General features: G+C 43.0%; 1 protein-coding gene across 2 annotated transcripts in view; it reads right to left on the reverse strand.

Moving 5' to 3' along the window:
* Positions 1-775: 775 nt before the first annotated feature.
* The window catches only part of rptor (regulatory associated protein of MTOR, complex 1), a 164605-nt gene continuing 142138 nt past the window's right edge, over positions 776-23242 (reverse strand). For both annotated transcript variants that reach the window (XM_019889388.1, XM_019889387.1), the window contains exons 30-36: positions 21149-21196; positions 8492-8598; positions 7455-7582; positions 5915-6001; positions 5709-5825; positions 4421-4550; positions 776-2579 (exon numbers count right to left, since the gene is read on the reverse strand). In XM_019889388.1, the coding sequence (XP_019744947.1) occupies positions 2511-2579; positions 4421-4550; positions 5709-5825; positions 5915-6001; positions 7455-7582; positions 8492-8598; positions 21149-21196 (686 nt within the window). In that variant the 3' untranslated portion in view covers positions 776-2510. The remainder of the gene's footprint in view (positions 2580-4420; positions 4551-5708; positions 5826-5914; positions 6002-7454; positions 7583-8491; positions 8599-21148; positions 21197-23242) is intronic.

A 23242-nucleotide genomic window follows, 5' to 3' on the forward strand; every position in this document is an offset into this window, starting at 1 on the left:
AACACGTTTGGAGGCAACCAGGGTCAGTGAAAATGAACTCAACTTTCTCCAAAGATGTCATTACCCTCGGTTAATTCGTGATTAACAAGGTGCGCGTTTACATTTAGATGATGATCTTAAACATTAAAGTGGGGAAACTGTGCAATAAAATTGGAATTTGACAAAAGGACACATTGTTTTCCAGGGCGCTGTACTGAAAAAAGCCGTTCCTAATATTTGGAACTCTCGTATAACTGAGGGTAACCAATTATTAGGCACCGCTCTCATTATGAGGTGACATCACTGAAAAACATAACACGTTACAGTTAAATGATAGTGTCATTTAAAACTGAGCTTTATCTGAGCAGAGCTGCAACTTTTAGTTCCTGGCATTCTTATTCTCATTATTATTACACGATGTAAGTGGTTGTAATGTGGGTGGTTGGTGTATACCACAGATGTCAAACTCAAGGCCCGGGGGCCAGATTTGGCTCACCACATCATTTTATGTGGCCCGCGAAAGCAAATCAAAGATGTCAACTTTTATGATGCTTGCTAAAATCTCGACCAAAATTTTAAATTCTTATTTGTAATAAGAGTGATACTGTAAGCATTTTCTTGTTTACAAATCCCTCATTTCAGTAACTTAAACAATAGTTGAATAAACAGTTATTCTTGACTTCATTATATAGTTTCCGTCATAACGGCCCTCGAAGGGAAACTGCAACTAAAATCTGGCCCGCGAAAAGAAGAGTTTGACACCCCTGGTGTATACTGTATAAAACGTTTTTTTTTCCTCCAAAGTTTTGAAATGTGATTGTTTACATGCAGAAAAATCATTTTGTGCAGTCAACGAGAGAGCAACATCCCCTGTTGTATTTGGTTTATTTCAGACTCTGTTTCATAAACCAGATAACAACATAGGCAGAAGTCACAGAGACAAACCTGATTGTTTTCAAGTGTTCCTTTCACACTAGTTTAAGTCTCTTGCTTTCTGGACTAAAATCTTAAAACTCGATGCAAGGACAATGCGAGCAAAGGTCCCGTTGCCAAAAAACGGTGGCTGAGTGTGTCTGTGTGTGTGTGAAAGAGAGAGAGCGAGAGAAGGGGACACTGAAGCGCAGAGAGGAAGCGCTCATTGGCTGATACTATCTTTTATACCCTGTCGTCCACGGGTTCATTCCTTCTCAGGCTAAAGCAAAGCTTGGCGTGTCTGGTGTGAAGGGTTGAAGATGGAATTGGAAGGAATAGGAGGGGCATCCATTTTGAAGTGGTGTGTGTGTGTGTGTGTGTGTGTGTGTGTATGTGTGTGTGTGTGTGTGTGTGTTTGCGCGCGCGTGTGCGTGACAGTGTATGAAACTAAGGCTTTCACATTTCTTTTCCATCTACCTCAGCCAGACCAAGGCACACAAAATACAAACGGGATCAAAACAGCATTGCAAAACAAAGAGAAAAAGGATCAAATAAAGTAAAAACTAAAGCAAAGTTGAAGCCCCCCCCGAAGAGGCACAATGTTGGTCATCCTTTGGATACCAAACGTGTGTGCTCTTCAGTCATGAGGATTTTGAGGTACCTGAGTGAGGTTTGGGAATTAAACCTGAACATGAGACTTATCTTCATTATCAAGAAAACACTGGGTTAAAAAAAAAAAAAAAAAAAGTCCAAAGCGCAGAGCGGAGGCGACTACATGACAAGAGTATGTAGCACTCAGAGTACACTAGTAGCCTAATGAGCATGTCGAGGGCTTTCTGAACCTCTTTCAATTTAATTTTTGGTTATTAGGTGGAGCTTTGACTCATCATTCGGGCAACGAGGGTTTACCCTGATTATTTTGAGCATGAAACAACTTGTACAGAAGCAAAGAGAACCATCCCATTTTTTCTAAAATATGATTGGCATACTGAGGGCGGACAACTCAGGATGAGGGCTTCTTACGGGCATTACTTTTTGTGCAAAGCTGGGGGGGGGGGGGTGTGCATCTGCCAGTGGAACACGTGTACGCGCGCGCACACACATGCAAACGTAGTAGATGTGGCTCACTGATGAGTGGGACAAAAATGAGTTCATCATCTCCATCCTTCCAAGTGTTGAGGAAGGACTCGGGAGTCCACGTGCGGGGTCCTCAGTGTGACCCCCTCCACCTTGAGGTGGCGTTTCAAAGGTCATTCAGGTAGTGAAGCTCGATGCCAAGCCAGAAAGAGCTCCAGTGATCAGCGGGTACCGCTTCTTTAAAATACAACCTCTCTTCATCTCTATTTAAATATACACACTCCTCAGCATTGCCAAGTCTACAATCATAAGCTTTATAACAAGAATAAACAAGGATCAGGATAATTATTATCGTCGTAATAATAATAGATGTTTGTCAGCAGCCAACAGTGGAACATTCGTGGGGGGGGGGGGGGATTGCATATGTACAACACCATGTACACCCAGGATCAAGTTCTCTCAAGTCATAGTTGGGCGGGATTTTTGGTAGTGAAAGTGGGCGTGGGAGCGGCTCGGGTGTGCTGGAGACGAACGCCGGCGTGTTATCTGAGCCTCTTCTCAGCGGAGTAGATGGACATGTAGTAATCATTGCTACCCACTGCCAGGTGGGGCTGAAGGGAGACAAAGGAAAAGGAGACAACCTCGTGTCACTGTACTGCCTTTACAGCGCTCGACATCGTCACATGACACCAGGTGTGAATTTTGCCGATCACTTCCTTCTTGGCGAAGAGCAAGTTGCGCAAGAACTAAAACTATCACCTGAAATATTAGGCAAGTTCATTCAAAAGTTGACAGGAATGTCAAATGAAGGTCACATGTGAAGGTCACGATCGTGTAGTTGAGGGTCTTCCTGAAATTTCACTTGAAAGCCTTGTGTGAGTGGATATAGAAAGTCTGTTCAAATGTCAAGTTTTAGTGATCGTTTCAAAAGTTTTGCCACCATTCATGTGACCTATAACCCGTAAAACTGTCATATCAAAACAGAGAACTGTTTTTTCGAGTTAAAAAAATAAACAAACAAAAAAAAACCTCAGCTATGGTGGCACAAGTGCGTATCCCCTTTTAACTGGGGACGTGGGTGTTCAGAATGAACCAATCACATTCAAACTGAAGGTAAGCAGGAGTTGGCACGCCCCTGAGAACATTTAAAGTGCCTTTGATTATCCCGCCCTCTCCCGCAAAAATAAATAAATAAATAAATAAATAAATATAAGTTTTAGATGTTTTAGTGGGCTTTTCCTGACATTTTCATTTTTCAAGCAGAAGCGTTTGAGTTCTGTGCTAACACTGTATTTGGGACTATTCATAAATCCCTCCCTCCATCTTGTCTAAGGTCCGAGTTCCATCTGAAGAAACACTGCCTCAAAGCATGATGCCACAACCACCGTGCTTTCGTGTGGGTTTGGTGTTCTTTTGGAAATGAGCAGTGTGATGTTTCCGAAAAACATACCGTTTGGAAAGGAGATTTGGTTATTGTCTGACATTTTTTATAATGTAGTTATTTTTAGAAATTTTGCCCATAAAACCAAAAAGATAAGCAAGGAGCAAACATAATATTGCTCATCACCAAAAGAATATGATGCGTACACTGGGGCGTGGTGGCAGCATCATGCTTATCCTTCAGCTGGAAATTTGTCCTCAGGCAAGACGGAGGCAACAGTTGGGAATAGAAGTCAATGTGAGCACAAAACCTTCAAGGCTTCTGCTTGGAAGTGAAAATGATGTCAGAAAAAGCCTCCTAAAACACCAGAAATGTATTTAGGGTTGATCGTTGGCACTGTGAACAGTGGTGGGTGTGAGCTGAATTCTGAAGTCAGCCACATTCATGTTATGAGAGGATGTGCACAATTGCACAACCACATTATTTCAGTCGTTCATTTTTACTTGAGTTGGACAGATGATAGGCCAGATTCCTGGTGGAAAAAGATCTGTCTTTTTTTGTATCACAAAACCTGACATTTAAGCAGGGGGTATGTCAACTTTTTCTACCCACTGCACCATGTGCTGTCTCAATGTTTGCCTGAAGACCGAGTCAGAGAGAGACGGAGTTCTGTTTCTGCGGTTAGTGACGTAATCAGAATGTGTCAATTGTCCCGCGCCAATGTCGATCACGACCGTCGTGTTCAAGCAAGTGAAGTCAGAATTTCAGTAAATATAAGTCTCAAAACACTTTGAGGCCACATTTCTGAATCAATGTAAACCACAGCATGGCAGTAACTGAGCATGGCGTCCTGTGCCGTCGGGATGTATGTCGGGATCGTCGTAAATCGAAGACCTCCTGTACTGCGTCTTCTGACTGACACGTATCGACATGCCAACGATAGAATGAACAGTGACTGAAAAGCCAGCCACTGACTTCAATTATACTTGACATTTGTTGTGTGCGTTTCCAAAACAGATTTCGGCGGCACCATTTGATGAAGTGCAAAAGGTGAACTTGGAGTCACGTTACCCAATGGGGATGGAAGGCTAAACAGCTGATGGCCCCGATTCTTTGTCCCATGAAGCCGTCGTAGTATTTGATGTTGCTGATCACATCACCGTTGGCGTTATAAACCGCAATGAACTGGTTCATCGAGCCACTGCAGGGCAGAAACACACACAGGCATGCAGATCAAGTCAACTTGATTGTCAATATGCTCAGATGACATTTCTTTCCTCTCAACCACAGTGCAACCACAGGAGAAAGAGGAGCCGCTGCGGGTACCCGCCATCAACAGAACAGTGAACATAAAATAACAAAATATTTAAAAATATATATAAAACCTTTGTTTTATAAATATTTTGTTAACGGCCCGGTGATTAGCGAATCGACCTCACAGTGCAGAGGTACCGGGTTCAATTCCAGCTCCGGCCTCCCTGTGTGGAGTTTGCATGTTCTCCCCGGGCCTGCGTGGGTTTTCTCCGGGTACTCCGGTTTCCTCCCACATTCCAAAAACATGCGTGGCAGGTCAATGGAACACTCTAAATTGTCCCCAGGTGTGATTGTGAGCGTGGACAGTTGTTCATCTCTGTGTGCCCTGCGATTGGCTGGCAACCAGTTCAGGGTATCCCCGCCGACTGCCTGAAGACGGCTGGGATAGGCTCCAGCACCCCCCCGCGACCCTTGTGAGGATTAAGCGGATCAGAAAATGGATGAATGGATAAAACTAAATAAAATAAAAAGATAAAACTAATTTTACATGTTGCCAAAAAAAAAGTACCTGAAGCTTACCATGTGTGTATTATTATTGTTATTATTATTAAGATATCCTTTATTTGCCCCACACTGGGGAAATTTACAGTCTACAGCAGCAAAATTGGGGGGTAGAAAGAAGAAAAACAAAGTGTTTGCATGCACAAAAATAAATGTTTCAGAGAGAGCTGTACACAGTTTAATTAAGTGCAATATAGATATAGATAAGGTGGCTGTGCTATTTACAATTGTTACTGGTTTTTCACGTATTTTATTTGACTAGTTTGTATTACTAGTATTATTAGTGTTAGATTACAGACAGTAGATGTGGAGAAAACTCAACTCAACTGTATTTATAGAGCACTTTAAAACAACTACCACCGTATGCAAAGTGCTGTATATGGAGCATGGAAAACAGTCAACAGAACATGGAAACTCCGGACAGGAAGGCTGTGATTTAAACCTGAGACTTCATGACTGTGAATCAAATGGTCTCAATGGTACACCCAATTATTAATTAAAAAAAAAAAATATATAAAAGAAATCCTTTGACTGACAAACTCACCAAGCAAACAGGTTAGCCTGCGGGTGGATGTCGAGCGCTGTTAACCCCTTCACTGTCTGTAGCACGTTAACAGAGTCTGGCGTGCGGGGCTCAAAGAATCGAACGTCTCCATTGACACTGGCGGGGAAGAACACAAACGTTTAGCGAGGGACACAACCCAGACGTGTTCTGTCTTCGACAAGCTGCAAAGAGGAGAGTATGTGTACCTAACGCTGATTATGTGTCCATCTGTGTCCTTCTGCAGGTGAGCTTTGACCACCCAGGCGCCGTGCTCTCTGTAGGTCATGATGCGGCTGTGGACACATCCAAATAAGTCTCTTCACATTTCATAGCTGGATCAACCAAGAGCAGCAAGAACACATGAGATATATGCTACATAATACAGTCGGAAGTTCCCTCTGAAATGGGGAGAAAGCAGCAATTTTTTTTTTTAAATTGGGGGACTTTGCCCCGCCCATGGAACAACGTGGGACTCCGCGGTCTTCAATGTTTTCATCAAGTAACCGTGCCAAAGAGTGCCACAGACAGGGAAGCCCAAATAGAAGCATGTAGAAAGGTCACAGAGACGTAACGCCTTTGCTCAGGTCACCAATCTAATAGTGTGTGCCAGAGGCCTAATATAACAGAACTAATTCAAATCATTTTATTCAGACAAAATCAGTGCTCTGATGCTACCTTGTGGCATCTTGTTACCAATGAACTATGTTCAAGTGCGTTAAGGAGTTTCATTTCGACATAAGAAGTGCTTTGCCGCTATCCAGTGGGATATACAGGCACTTTTGAAACTTTTCAGGGTGAGCGGCAGTTACCTTTAGATTTTTTTCAATTCACAGCAGTGCTTGGTGGGCCCGAACCACGCAAATTAATAAGGTACTGTCCTGTATAATCACATCTGAAAATGACATAGATGTACTATAACCTATGTGATAAAGAACAAATCGCAACAGCATGTTTAACTTTTATGGTGCGTAAATGATTGCGTGAGGGTTGAAGGCCTTCCTTCTCAAGCACGCACTGGTCGTTTGGAGGGTAGGAAGTGTAATGGCAGCGTAAAAAACAGCAGGTGGCACTGTGGCACCACAAAAAGAAAACCAAAGCCCTTGAGCTCTTATTTGCCTTCTCCGATTTTAAGCATCAAGGCAGGACAACATTTGACTTAATAAACAATGAAATACTGTCAACAATTATTTCAGACCTGACCTGTATCGAAATGGAGAACTACTGTCCTTGCTTGAGTGGGATCTCATAAATCACTGTACCCTGACTAAAATATTTATGGAGCACTTTGTGTTTGGGCTTTCTTTCCTCCCTTTCAGACAGAAATGAAAATGATGTTTAACCAACTAGGAGGGCTCAATGTCACCAGGGTCCATTAAAAAGAGGTGGCAATCCTGTGGGGGCGGGGCTACAGCACTCTATATAATACATTTAGATTAGGACAGTGAATAATGTTGTGTCCTGTAGATGTGAATGAACAATTAAACTCCTATGAGCGTTCCGAAATGTAATGATACGGCAATAAAATAAAGAAGAAGAAAAAAAGCACAGAAATTACACCATAAATTAACAGGAGGAACAGAGAGTGAAGCCACCATGAAATAAACGCTTCTCCTTTTAAGTGGGACCAAAAGAAGATTCCTAAAGCAGACTTTTATGAGGGGCGATAATAATCTATTTGACCTTCACTTCCACAATAAGGTGAGACGTTTTGCACTGAGAGAAAAGAAATGACCGAATGCAATTTACCATTCGTTTGGACCCATTCTCCGATCGAAGACTCGTACGGAGCCGTCCCCGAGACCGGCGACAATGAGCGAGCGCTGGGAATCACAAGACAGGCTGGTCACACAGCTGTCCGCTCCTGTCGGGATGTCCTGGTTCACAAACACAGCAAACGACAACGTGAGAAGAAAGCCACCATGTTGACAGAGTGCTCATCGGCACCATAGGTTATGGAACCAGCCCTTAGTCTAATGGTGTTTTTTTTTTTTCATTTGTATTTCAGGAATTGCGTCAGTACAGCGATTCTCTGCACGGTTGCAGTTTTATTTTGGAAAATATCAACCATTATTTGCTGAAAAAAATGCCACATTCCCTGTTTTGTGCTTAAGCCAAAGGACTAAAACTATTACTTTGGTACCACCTTGTGAAATCTTGGTGTTGAGGAAGGTTGTGAGTTGAGGAGTTTCATTTCGATAAAAGTCACTATTTGCCACCATCTTGATGCTTCTATCGGCAACTATCGACCCTCGGGGTCGGGGGGGGAGGGGGGTCGAGAGTTACTTGCAGATTTTTGCCGTTCACACGGGGGTCATTTCTATTTCCCACAAGCAGCGGGGCAACGATGCAGCACGTCAAGGTCGGACCACTCACAAAGACCAGATCAAAAGAAAGAAGTGGCACAGTCCAAAAGTTAACTTTTAAATCTTTCTTTGAGGTTTCGTCCATGAACAATGTGACCACTTATTGCACTTTCATACGTTTGTTTAGGTGGTCTGGCCTGACATTCCTCCCCGCTGATTTGAATGAGGACAAAATCCGCATTGCTTTTTTTTTTTCTTTTTTCATGATGGTCACACCTCTAATGCACTATATTTATATTATGCTTAATGGGCCAGCCTGTCGCTGTAGTTCAAATTTCCAGCTGTGTGTTTCAGCTGCACTGGCAAAGTTTTAACCACATCTGAAGACACTGGAATCTCCTCCAAATTGGAACGGTATCACTTCCATCATGCGGTGGAAATCCATTCCAGTGGAACCGAAAAAGATAGAGTGCTACACACCTGAACCTTCATCTCTCTGTCAGTGTCCCAGATTCGAATAACTCGAACATCTCCAGACGTCATAAGGAGACCAGTTTCTTGCTCCCAGTCTACAACCATGCCGGCACCTGGGGAGAGAATGACACCGTCGCTGATGGAGCAGCTACACAAACTTGGAACTCTTAAGACACATCAAGACAAATTCAACCCCAATAGAAGGCGGCTTTTACCACACTTACAATGTTCACTACAACTACAAATTGAAGTGACACTTTTGAAACCATTTACTTAATTCCGAAGACAAAGCGCATAAAGAAATACGGAACCAGGCTGTTCTAGCTGTCTCATGCATATCACAACAAACAAACAAAAAACATTCCACACATGGTTTATAATCCGAATGACAGAAGTAAGAAGTATTGCGAAGTGTCAAGAGACTTCCATCCATCCATCCATCCATCCATTTTCCGATCCACTTATCCTCACAAGGGTCGCGGGGGGTGCTGGAGCCTATCCCAGCCGTCTTTGGGCAGTAGGTGGGGGACACCCTGAACCGATTGCCAGCCAATCGCAGGGCACACAGAGACGAACACCCATCCGCTCTCACACTCACACTCACACCCAGGGACAATTTTGAGTGGTCAATCAACCTGCCATGCATGTTTTTGGAATGTAGGAGGAAACCGGAGTACCCGGAGAAAACCCACACAGGCCCGGAGGACATGCAAACTCCACACAGGGAGGCCGTAGCTGGAATTGAACCCGGTACCTCTGCACTGTGAGGTCGACGCGCTAACCACTGGAACACCGGGCCGCCCAAGAGACTTCAAATATTTTACTAAATCAGTATAATAACTAAGTCACAGGATTCAAAGAGCAACCAATGCCATCTGGAGCCCTCAACAGTCCAGCAGTGAGTGCGACAACACCATTTTTGGCCCGCTTGGAACAACTTCCTCCAGCAAAAGTTCCCTAACAGCTTCAACTTTGCCATTTTCGTGTGACTACTGTGTGTTCGGCGAGCATCTGTTGAACAAATGAAAACGCAAAATGCATGCTCCCCAGTGGCCCGACAATCTGCTCGAGCAGCTTTGAGGCCTGATGGCGAGCAGCTCTCACCTGCTTCGCAAGCATGCCCATTAGGACCAGATGTAAAACATCGGCCTTATGACACTTTGCGCTAAGTCTGCCCAAAATAATATTCAGACGCACTGCTCTGAGCATTGTGAGGGGCTCAGACAGGATCTTCGATAAGGGGATTCATGCAGATCCAGCGAGTCTGCTCAGGTTTGTCGATACTCGAACAGGAAGGCTGAAGCACGGGCTGAATATAAAGCAAAGAGGTTTTTGGCATCCATCCAAATCTTGGAGCGGGAACATTGGAAGTACTTCAACCCTACATTTTAGTCACGCTTCTCTTTGCCTCACCGCGGACGCTATGGCAACCGCACTCTTCCAGCTCCGCTTGAAACTCGTGAAATGAAGCGGGCGTTGTTTCTTTCTGCGATGAATTATTTCCTCTCGGTTTCTTCTGCAATCAGTAACCACGCCGAGCCCAAACGCCATTTTGTAATTTGCCACAAATAAGAGGACGCGGCATGACAGAACGAGGCCTCCATCACTCTTATGAAAGCTTCCGCCTCCTTTATGAGTCATGACTTCGCTAAACTGAAACATCTGCGGAGCGGGCCTGTCTTTCTCCTGCTGTACTTTGCCTTTGGTTGTCAGGAAATCCCAGGTCCCACGCGGCAGATTCGATTCCCCCACCATGACATCATCCGGTCCGCTAAGGCATCACACCCTCGGTAATCAGGGCATGGGTGGGTGGGGTGGGGTGGGGGATTGCATGTTGGGAAGAAAAAAAAAAGCTCACAGAAGCGTGCTCAGCCAGCGACACATTGGCAGCCGCATGGGGGGCACTTTTGATGCTGGTTCAACTCAGAGGCAACGGGAAGAGAGAAGAGAGAGCAGGCGTTGGTTCCCTTTGAAGCTGGCAGCTCCGTGATGAGGGAATGCGGGTTAGTTAGAGTGAGATAGATGGAGGCTAGGAGATTCCCTGACACAAAAACATGCAATTTCTCTGCAACGAGGGGAAAAACCTTCACTACATTCCGCATGGAAGCGCTGTTTCTCCTTATTTTACAAATAGCTCAACAGTCCTGGTTTCCTCTTGTTCCTGCAACGTAACCAAGAACAATCCAACCGAACCAATCCACCAACTTGCGCTAAATCAGAGAAGCTCTTGCCGCGCAAGTGGCCACTGCCTGGCATTGCAGCTCCACAGCCAATTAAGTAGCGTTTTCCATTTCCCAATCCAATTGTGTATTGTACTAAAACCGACTAAACGGGCATTTGTCATTCATTTACCAAAGGGGGTCACAAACATTTGATTAAATGCTCGGGTGTCTGTCATGACTAATTTGATGGAAAACGGAACATCTGTGGAATCTCAAACGCAGCAGAACTCAAGCAAATGTCATTCTGATAACAGATCCATTTTCAGAGCAGTTAAAATAAATAAATACATAAAACACCATTGTCAAGATTCTCTGCTCCGATTTATGCAAATGAGGCTTTTGGCTACATGTCTTTTTTTTTTTTAAGGCCAACATTTTCTTAGTATTAGTTGCCATTTAGTCGTGTATGTATCTCATTATATGGACGGCCCGGTGGTCCAGTGGTTAGCGCGTCGACCTCACAGTGCAGAGGTACCGGGTTCAATTCCAGCTCCGGCCTCCCTGTGTGGAGTTAGCATGTTCTCCCAGGGCCGCGTGGGTTTTCTCCGGGTACTCTGGTTTCCTCCCACATTCCAAAAACATGCATGGCAGCCTGATTGAACACTCGAAATTGTCCCGAGGTCTGAGTTTGAGCGTGGATGGTTGTTCGTCTCTGTGTGTCCTGCGATTGGCTGGCAACCGGTTCAGGGTGTCCCCCGCCTACTGCCCGAAGACAGCTGGGATAGGCTCCAGCAACCCCCGTGACCCTTGTGAGGACAAAGCGGATCGGAAATGGATGTATCTCATTAACTGTTATCGGCAGGGGTGGTTGGAAGTATGATCACACTACTGGTCAATAGCAAATGTTCATCACAGATGGTCTCTGTGTCCCGAAATGTATTTTTGACACTGATTGAAAAAAATGTCTCGACTCCCCACCAGCACATCACGTTGTTGAGAGGTTTTCATTTTGTGTTTTTAAGTTTGACCTGTAAAAGCTGGATGGATTTACCATATGTCGCAAAAGAAAACGATTCCACCTATTGCTGAACCTAACCCTTAAATTCAGAAATCTTACTCCCGTAAATATATTGCACGACAGCGTACTGTATGTTAACATTTGTCATTTTAGCACTAATCATTTTGGCTTTTGAACTGTCTCTTTTCTCATTTGGCGAGGCACTTTGGGTATTAATTTAAAAAACTGTGAATAATTATCGTTCGTCCCAAGTTTGGTGACACCATTTTTCATTATTTTTTCCTCTTGTCTATGAACTGATTTCACCTTTCAATCATACAGAGCAGAACCTCTCTCTGCTTCTCGGTCCACCCTTCCATCAAAAGATTGAACAGCAAAGTTCTGCTGGTCAGCCTTCAACAATACAGTGTGCCAAAGCGGACCCATGAGTTTTGTCTATTGAGCACATCAGTCAGCCTCCTAAAATGAGAATTCTGACTTGGAAGGAACACACCTTTGTGAGTCTGACAAGGATTGAGTTCCTCACCCAGAAAATCAATCGAGATGCAGAGAACGGAGCCGGTGCTGAAACAGCTGGGAACAAAGAATGTGGCCAATGTTTCCTCAAGACCACTGTTTGGATTTCGGACGTTAGATCGCTTGATGATGCTCTCCGAGGGAGTTTTTCAGCGTTACCGCTGATCACGATCAAACGTTTTGCCCCCAATAATGCTACAGCAAACAGTACGGCTAAGACACGCAGTGTTCTTTTCTCTTGTTGAATCATGGAGATAAGGGTAAGACACGACAACAGCAGTTGAGGTAGATGATCTTGCTCCTGCGCCAAATCTAAGATCCATTTATTTATTCCATTTGCGTGAACGTCTTTGTTCTTCCCCACTTCTGTGGACACGGCGGTACGCTCTATTCTTATTCTGCACCATTATCTCGAATGATGGACTTGCTCTTCCAAACAGTGGAGCTCATTAAACCGTGCGGATTCCTCGCTGCCTCCCTCCGTTTCATCCTGTTTGCTTTGAAGACGCCTTCGAGGGCTCCTGCAAGAAGCCTTCTCCAGGATTACTCGGGACTTTCCCAGCATGCATGTGCCTCTAATACGAGATGACGTTACTTATGAGTATGCTCCGACACTTCACTGCCATGACATTTATCTCGACTTTATATGACCGGCTTGGCATTCTGAGGGGCAAAGAGGTGCGAGTGACGTGTGCAGTTGACAGTGGCCCTGCCAAATGAAGAACAGGCTGCATGAAGACTCAATGACTTGATTAAGGTGGACAAAGGGCAAACCATTTGGATAATTCCGAATAAGGAACGCCTTCCTGCTTCTTTAATATTCAGCAGCACTTCAGGGGACCGTTCAAAACCAATTGATGCTAAATCTTATCTTGGGCGCATCATTTATTTTCTACAATTTCTCTGAGTACAATTGGCAGAATATAAAATCCAAAATTAAGACAATGCTCTGCCAACTCTTGTCGGTCAAGAAATAGTTCATATCAAAATAGTTGTGCAAGGTACTGGCAACGGCAATTTTCTTAGAGGTAGCGATGTACCCATCCGATGGCATGATTTTCAGCTGATCCGGTATTGGCTGGAAAAGATGGGTTTCATTTTCAGAACATTTTCAGCAACAAAATAATCAAAATGTGCAAATATCTTGCTCAACAGAAAAAATACTCTCTTTGTTTTATGTTTCACTGTTTATCCCCCCACCCCACCTTTTTTTTTTTTTTTTTTTTAAAGTAGCAATGCATGGAGGAAGACACCACATATCTCCTCCGCGGTGCACGGCTCTTCTGCAGGCAGAGTGAGAGCGGTGGGTTTGTCTTCAGCTCTTGCTTAGAGGAGAAAAAGCCGAAAGATGTTCCTAAATAAGTCTGCCTTGCCTGATATCAAGACGCCTCCTTGCTAAAACTGAGTTGTTATTTTCTTTTATGAAGGAACATTTGAGTTGAATGTATGGAACACCAAGACGTTTTCATTTAATATTTGTGTGTTTAATATTTTTGTTTTCCTGCAAAGTGGAGGCGCCGTCATTTATAATTTACTACACAGGTCGAGAATTGTTCTTTTATTGTATCTCCTGTTTACCAAGTTCATTTATTTCGTTGTAAAAGTACCCAGGATCCCGCTCATAGTACTACCACCCCATTAACAAGAGCGTTAATTAATACCTTAGATACAAGAGACGGGTGAGAAATAAGCATGTATGGAAACAATAAAAATAAATTATTTGCCATTGTAAATGACAGACATCAATGCAAAATGGACACAATTTCACTTGTCTGCAATCAAGCGGGAAAACAAGAACAATTTACAACTATTACAATCACTTCATTCCAATTTCAACAGGATGGGAAACATTTATTTATTTATTTATTTTCATGGGGGTTCAACTGCGTGACTGCTTACCCCTTGAGAATGTCCCAGGAATTGCCCATTGTGGTCTCCAGTTCGCTAAGATTTTTGGGTTTGCAAGGTATGGCTGATAAATCTTGAGTGCATCAGTAGCTATCTTTTCATTTGGTAAGTTCTTTTTAACAACAGAAGTGCTGAAATTTGAAAAGCTTCCTTGTTGTGGTGGTATTTCTATATTACTGTAATAAACACCGGAAAGCACCAAGAGTTGGTATTCTGTCTTTAAGTGCCTGCAAGAATGAAGAGAGACTGCTCAGAGCAAATGAGCTGAATGCAATATGTAAGGCATCCTTACCTAAACCACATCTTTAAAACTTATCTAAACATGAGGAGCTTTGTGGTCAAAACACACAACTGTGTAGAAGTACACTGATAACACACCGAGTCGTGTATGTATGGTATGTGACGTATACAGTACATAGACAAGTATTGGGCCACGTGATCACAGCGACCTGCAAATAAAGTTGGTCACGTCTCTGCATGTACATAAGATTCCACTGTCCTTGTGATGACTATCTTGGTCACTGGAGTTCCTCGACAGTGTCGAAACTCATTGTCGTCGCGGGCCAATTTGGAGTTACGTCTTCCCTCAGAGGGCCGTTATGACAGTGAAACCACAAAATTATTACTTGTATACAACAAATGAATAGCTTACTAGTTTTGAAATCAGTCAAGTCAATTATAATAGTTTGTTCAATTATTGTTCAAGTGAGCGTAAACTGGGTAGAAAAATTATTGCGAAATCTCAACGTTATTTATTACACATGACAATTTGACATTTTGGTACAAATTTTAGCAAATTGACACACGTGATTTACTTTCGCGGGCCACATAAAATGACCTGGCGGGCCGGATCTGGCCCCTGGGCCTCGAGTTTGACACCTGTGCTCGACACCAAATTAATCCACACATGCCTTGATGGGAAATGCTTTGCGCACATAAAAATGGACTTCCCACCAATTTGGACATGTGAAGGGGTTTCAAATGCCTTTTTTTCCCCCTCTGAGCACATCAGGATGTTGAGATGTTTTCATTTTGTGTTTTTAAGTTTGACCTGTAAAAAGATGGATGGATTTACCATATGTCACAAAATTGGACATGGTCAAACGTGCCTTGATGATATTAAGAATTAAGATTGAGGGGGAAATGAAGAGTCGACTCCTGATTCATTCATTCATGGACTGACAAATGTATCTGGATGTATCTGCATACAAAAAATGCCTCACGTTTCATACTTGTCAGATTTAATTAATAGCGTAAAAAAGAAATGCTTCCTTACAGAGTCCAACGTGGGACCTTTTTATAGAGACACTATGACTAATTACTAGGTTCTGTAATAAACAACTTGATAAGCTTGAATAGATGTGGATAATGGGTCTCGTGTTACAATGTCCATCACGCGAAAGTGAAAACCACCCACCCAAAAACCACCACCAACAGCCTTTTGTCGCCCTGTTTTTTGTTTTTTTTCTGTACAAAAAGCTTGCCTCTCTTCTCAATAGGTTCTTAAGACTGGATTTAGCAACTTCCCACAGCCCCAATGTGAACAAGGTACCAGGAAGCACCAACAAATGAAAAAAGGGTCACCATGTGTAACTCAGAAAGCTCAAAAGAGGTGTCCTACTTTTACTGATGCAGTCAAAAGAAAAAAAAATAAAAAACCAAATGTGGAGGGATAAGGCTAAAAGGGACAGTCCATAGCAGACAGGTAAATCGATTCTTCGTTGTCTAATGCACCACTTCTAAATCAGGCTCATGGCAACAGGCCTGCCATTCTATTTCAAAGACACTGTGAAGTGTTTTCAAAGATTTGTTTCGAAATTCATTTTCCATGTTTGAAGATGAGTGCCAAAATTGTGCAAAGACAGAACTAATTAACATTATATGGTGTTAAACTATTTTACAAAATTTTTGACTGCATTTTTTTAACTATATGTTTGTGATTATACAGAAATTAATTTCCCATCGGTTGTTTATTTTATGTTTTTCAAAACTTCAATATTGTTAAATTTGTATCAATGACGATAAAGGTTTTCTGTTCTCTTCAAGTTCACTCAATGTCCAACACGTAACAGTTGTGGTTATTTTCGTGCTCGATAAATAAAGTTGAGTGCCTCTAAGATGAAGCAGTGCAAGTCTACTCACAGGTGGACGTGCATGCACTGTCAAACTGCGAATGGCTCATTAAATCAGACCCGCATCCTTTGATCTCGTCGCAGTTACTTGGATAAGTGGAGCAATTACAAAGGTAATACGTCATTGGTGGTGACTTGACGTAAATCCAGACACCAAGTACGCTTTGAGTTTGATGCTGCCAATGCTGTCGCTCCGCGTTAGCTAAGCAACCGGATGTTAGAATGCAAAAATGGAAGTAGTGCGTGCATAGAGTCAATTTTTGAAAAAGAATGATTGGAAAGTGCCACAGAACTCCAGCGTTTGCACCACCTACGTGCATGATGTCATAATTGCACACGACTAGTTAAATAGAGGCAACTCAATTCAAGTCATGGCATGTCTATGTTTTTTCTTGGATTAGTTCATTTTTTTTGGGGGGAGGACATATTCAAAGGTAAAGACTCAACAAAAGAAAATAAAGTACCGTATTTTCCGCACTAAAAGGCGCACTAAAGAGACAAAAGAGCTCGAGCCGCTAGATGTTGGTGTCAACGGGGCTTTTAAACCTCGACTGCGAACTGCGTGGGAGCAGTGGATGACCGAAGGCGAACACACGTTCACCAAGATGGGGAGAAAGCGGCGAGCCACATACGCCACTATCTGCCAGTGGATTGTAAATGCCTGGGCTGATATACCAATCTCAACTGTGGTCCGAGCTTGCAGGAAGGCAGGAATTCTCACTGAACTGCCAGACATCAGCAGCGACACCGACTCTGATAATGGGGACTTTGACGAGGCGGAGGCGGGCATGTTGGATGCCGAATTCGCTCAGCTGTTCAATTTGGACACGGAGGAAGAAGGATTCGAAGGATTCCCCGATGATGAATGAACTAAAAAAGTTAGCTTTACATGCTTCTTTTGTGTGTTTACAACTAAACAAGGCTGGGCATGGTGTGAATATGGATATTTGAACAACGTTGAGTTATTGTTATTGCTTTGTACTATTTCGAGCGATATTGTGCTTGCACTTTCATTTGATTTACCGTCACGACGATAGACGGTTTCCACTACGTGATAAAATGTTGCACTAACTGTTGTAACTTGCTGTTGGTTAAGTGAACTGAGTAGGTGCTTTATTAAATACGTTTTACTGACATCTGATCGTTCTCTTGGCATTTCTCTTAGTGTAGCTCCATCTAGTGGATGCATTGTAGATTACGCCCTATAATGCAGTGCGCCCAATATATTAAAAACATTTTTCAAAATAGGCCATTCATTGAAGGTGCGCCTCATAATCCAGTGTGCCTTTTAGTGTGGAAAATACGGTAAAAAAAACAAAAAACGACAGGCAGTTTGACTGTTAGCGTACAAGTGGTCTTTTTTTGTCTGTGTTTCGTTTTCCAGAGGGTTTTTAGACTGTGAACAAGTGAACTTGATGTTCAACTCCATGTTCAGTGTTTGATTATTTTAGTGAGTATTTTATTGTTTTCACTTTTAAATTGTTTTAACATTGAAAACCCACTACAGCCACCTACCCATGACGTATCTATACGTAATTTTCTTTTTTAGCACCATAGTGTGCAGAAGGGTCTGACACAGTCTCTGACAAAGGATCAGACTTGTCTGCATTGTAAATAATTAAAGATTTGTCCAGCAGGTGGCAGCATTTGTTACGGGAACAGCTGCAGAACAAGTAGAAGTAGAAAGGGGGAGGGATGCATGGGAGGAGTTGTGGAGTAGCGTAGAGTCGGGTGGAATAGTGAGTGCATTTGAACCAGACGGAGAAATCAAAACAAATCGTGGGGATTGCTTTTTGGGATGAAAATTGTCCACCACAATGAGGGAGAGGGGTTTCTCAAGGCAGCAGGATGCTTACGTCCACGCAAAAATAAGAAGCAGTCATCATAAGAGGCTGCGTGTGCATGAACATCGTCTGCCTCATGCAAATGCCACACCGCAGCGAAAGTGCCTTCGCAAAAGCAAGTGTAATAAAACCAGAATGCGCTTTAAGATATGTTGCGTGCCCTTGTACCAGAGCAATTGCATCATTTTATATCATACACAAAATATATATGCATACATTGCAGGGTGAAGGACACACACACACACACACACACACACACACACACACACACACACACACACACACACACACACACACACACACACACACACGAAATTGCAGTGTGGAGGGGGCACACATGCACGCATGCCCACATGCATATACACGTACAGCGCACTTAACTCATGCTAGATAGACGTGCACACATTCACTGAACTCATTGTTTTGCTTGTGTTATTAGTTCATGAGTTCAATAGAATGCGGATCAATATTTTTGCTATCAAAAACATTTGGTGAGGTTGTTTATGTTGTTTTGTAGAAGGAAAGTCAAATCTAGATGTTGGAGATGTCACGAGATGGTTTTTTTTTCCTCCAGAAAATGATGAAACGTAGCTATTTTCTGATGCTGATTGGTAAAGAACGGAGAAACATAGGAACATACTTTTTTTTCAGATGAAAAAAAGAGAGTCTCAGCTTTCTTTTGGTAGGTTGCATGCTTATATCGCAAGAGAACACAACAATCTGTGGGCCTTGCAAATCAGTTGAAAGTCATTCACTCCCAAAGACGTTTTTAAACATCATTTCAGACTTATTCCCAAATTGGCTGGTACTGAATTGAGTTAAAGTCCATTAAAATGGCGGGGAGTGAGGGGTTTGCTCCAGGGAAAAATGCCTGGGATTCAATAATTGAGGTTGTGTTCATTCTTTTGGTGAGCAGGGATGGCGTATATGACCTAAGCCCAAAACATGGTGACCATCCACATATCACACACAATCACATCAACCTGGCTCCTCCATGCAGAAGGTGAAAGTTCCGCCTACACACATGCGCGCTCGCTCACGTGCCCCCAACACGCTCATCCAATCAGAAATCTAACATTGCACTGTAGCCTCCCTTTAACTGAGACAAGCAGCGGTTACTGTAAACTGCAAATCTGTCCAAAGAATATCTTTCAGACGGCTGTCAAATACATTGCCACTGCAATTCTTCATCATCATCATCATCATCACCATCATCATCATCAAGATTAGAATTTCTGACGTGTGCTGTATGGACAGGTATAGTATCTACGTGCTTTACTTTAAGATGTTTACTGTGCTATATTTTAACAGCACCACAATATTTGTAAGTGCTTAAAATGCTAATTTAGTGTTTTGGAATGTTAGTTTGCGACATATTTATGTCGCAAACTATCAATCTTAGCAACGCGTCAAATTTTCACGGAAAGCCGCTCTTCACAGTTGCTGGGTCGCTCCCCTGCTTGAATAGCAGGGATTCACTGCACATTGATTTTCTCTCATACCTCTCGCAAGCCAATGAACTATTTTGTGTTTTTTTTCCCGTCAGCAGAAACAGCCTTATTTATCTTATTTAACTATAACTCTTCATTTCACGTACATCCTATTATGCGTCATTATTTGGAACACAATGTATAACCTTTGGAAAAAAAAAAAGTTTGAATTCTGAACAAAGTCAAGACTCAAGTGCTCTACATTGTTCTGACGTTTGAATTCTGAACAAAGTCTATCGTAAGCCTCCCAAAGTCAAGACTCAAGTGCTCTACATTGTTCTGACGACAACTGCGATCTTATTCCAATCCAGGTTGTCAAAATTGCTTAGGAACGGTGACACTATTCCTTTGTTTCAGTTTAATTTCCCTTCTGATAAACAGCTCCCTTTGCTATAAAACTCTGCCCATGAAACTGCTTCACTAAACTCTTAACTTTGTCTCATGGACACCTCGCTCTTCAACCTAAAGAAACATTTGCATCTGTTTTTGCCCACCACTCTCCTCTCCTGTTCCAGTGAAGTCCCGTGCATATTAATGGGGCAGCAGCAGCAGCAAAATCAGCAGAAGCTGTGCAGTCCACACGCTAGTACTTGAGTTGGCAGCAAGCAACCGCACTCATTTACTTTCATTGGTTCCTCCTGAGTTGAACAGTGTGAACCCCGCAGCGTCACTCACGGGGTGGCTCTGCCCCAATAAAACCGCGGTAGGGCAGCATGTTTCCAATTAAACGATGACGAGTAGCGATGAAACCGCAATTTGAGGTCAAGACGGCGGTGGCTAATGGAGGTCTAGGGCCCTAATTAGTAATGACTAAATCTTCTTTATCAGTTTATATTAGCATTCAGAGAGTGGAGTTCAGCCAGATCGTCAAATGTACTATAAATCATCCCTCACCTTCAGATGACCTGAATAGCTTTGTCAAACTACATGACAGACGACCAGATAAGATTGTTCCGTGTCTTGGACCAAACCAGTCGTGTGCTTCCATCAAGATTCAGTGCATTGCTTTTAAAAGTGCATTGGTAGACAGTAAAAGTGACCATGAGCAGTTTTGGTTCTGATGTCCTTGAACAATGGGTTAAAAAAAATAAAAAAACAAAAGGAAAAATTGCAATTTGTTTGTATGTTCAGTTTCATGTTGAATGAAGGAAGAGGATTAGATGGACGGGAATGTACCGTTTGCAGTTTGGGCCTGGCAGAACACTTCTACTATGACACACTTGGAGAAAACGCAGGAAAATTTAGTTTGCATTGTTCTCAGCATTTATAGCCCACCCAGCCACAAAACATGGCAGTTTTGTGTAGTTTATTGCTAATACTTGTAACATAACAGTGAGTACATCCTGTGATTGGCAGACATAGTAAGAATGCCTAGTTTGCATGTATTGGAAAAGAATACAATTATTATTTTTGTTCTCTTTCATGTGTCTTTCTCATCCAAGGTGAGTGTGACTGAGCAGCGCTACCACGCGAATGATATGTGGCGTGGGAGAGCAAAATCTAATCAAGCTTGTGATGGTTTATTTTGACACCTTTCAACTAGGAAATTGGGTGCGGGGGTGGGGGGTCGGAGAAAAGAAGTATTAGACTCACCGCCTTGTTTACTTCTGTCCAGATAGATGGAAACCCTCCTGGCTAGACCTGTGAGCAGGGAGAGCAGATTGAAGGCAGGGAAGGGGGGCAGGTATGCGACGAAGCAAGCAACAAATTAGCATGGACCCTTTGCGTGTGCACACAGAAATAAACGCACTCACAAAGTGTTCTCTATTTGCATTCAAAGAGCAGAGGAATGAACAAGGCTTCTGTGTCCCACCGGCGATTCTCCCGAATGCCGAAGAGTAACACACCAGCCTCCAAATAGGCTGAAAGAGAACAAACTAAGCTGCTACTACTTTGTTGAAAAGGTGATATGTGGGTCTTTAGCCTTGAAACCTATCAGACACGTAAGTGCAAAATTTTTACCACAGAGCTAACGGCTGGCAGGGTAGGGAGGCTGCTGCCGCTTGTGTCTGAGTAAGAATGGTAGCGAGAAAAAAAAAAAAATCTGAGGCAGTATCAAAAATGACCACAACACTGCCAATAGAAGAAAACATAATTACGTAACTCTTACAAGATTGTGGAGGTGGATGAACACAGGGAACAGGCAGCCTTATTCGGACTCTCAAAAAGGACGATGTGAAAGAATATTACAAAACAAAAAATAAGCACCACGACAACAAGCGCAACAGCAAGAGCCACGGTTCAATAATAAAAAGAGGACAACGCAGTGTTACGGCAGGGCAGGGATGAGATGAATGTGGACAGACTAATGAGTATGCTTGTGTATGTCAGAGTCTGTTTTTGGCAGCACAAAAACTTGTGTAATATTAATCAGGTTTGCATTACTAAATTTAGTCAAGCGATGCTTGCCACACACACACACACACACACACACACACACACACACACACACACACAAAAATCAAACACATGCAATTAATTGTCACAATCTAGCTGAGGGACCAAGAAAAGGTAACAACTCTCAAGCTGATGAATGATGCGTCACTCTTGAGGTAAACTTGAGAGCCTTGAATGTTAAAATGGACTCAACTGGACACCGAATGCGCGGCCAACATCGACTTTGCCTCTAATTGCACGTGCAGAAGGATAACAAGCACTCCGGGAGTTTTCGAGAAAACAAGGCACAGTGTGCGAGAGGACAAGTCTCGCAGGGCAATTTGTGTCACAAGGATCTCTCTCTCTCTCTCACACACACACACACACACACACACACACACACACACACACACACACACACACACACACACACACACACACACAGGCACAGTGATGCTAGTTGTTAGCGTGTCGCCTTGCAGCAGGCCCCTTCAGGCGCTGGCGACTATGTGGCTCTGGAATGGCAGCAACACATATGTGCACACAGTGAGAGGGCTCACACCTCTGCGCAGAAAACCAATCAGCCAGTGAGTCAGCCAGTCACTTGCTCGTCGCTACCATTTAGTCAAATGGCCCCCTTATGGAAAACGCGTTCTTTCGACCTAGCTGCCATCGCACGCTCATCTTAATGTGACCATTTAAAGAATGTATGTGGAGCATGTTTCATTGAATGTATTTGAGGTAATTTGATAAAACTGCCACGATTCATTCATCTGGTTGCCGTAGTTAAAAAAAAAAAAAAAAAAAAAAAAAAAAGGGAACTTGTGCTAACATCAACCTAAATGTTGGTGTGGAGAGAAAAAACAGGGAGAGAGTAACTCAGAGGTTGGCTAGTCGCCTCTGCAGTTTGCACTGTGGGAGTCGAGCCTGCTGCAAATATTTGCAAATGCCTCAGCTTCCAACTTCTGGAGGTGTGTCAGCACACAAGTTAAACATGACAGCAAATCCCCCCCTCCCCGGCAAATATTGCGTGCCACCGAAGCAGAAGGATAAAGGGTTACAGTCATTAAAGTGATTAAAAAGAAACAAAAAAACAACAACAAAAGGGGAATAAAACTGACAGTTGAACAAGCGTGTCCACTTTGTCAGTTACGACTGATGAATTATTCATTGACATGTGTCACTGGCAATGACAGCTGCCACCGAGAGAGCAACTCAAGAGTTACGTCACTAATAGAATTGACTATTGATAAGTCCTGAATCCCAAAGCCTTCATCCTAAAGTGTATATGGAAAAGCCATTCATATAGGT

This window comes from Hippocampus comes, unplaced genomic scaffold (assembly GCF_001891065.2).
Source record: "Hippocampus comes isolate QL1 unplaced genomic scaffold, H_comes_QL1_v1.1 scaffold86, whole genome shotgun sequence".
Lineage (NCBI taxonomy): Eukaryota > Metazoa > Chordata > Actinopteri > Syngnathiformes > Syngnathidae > Hippocampus > Hippocampus comes.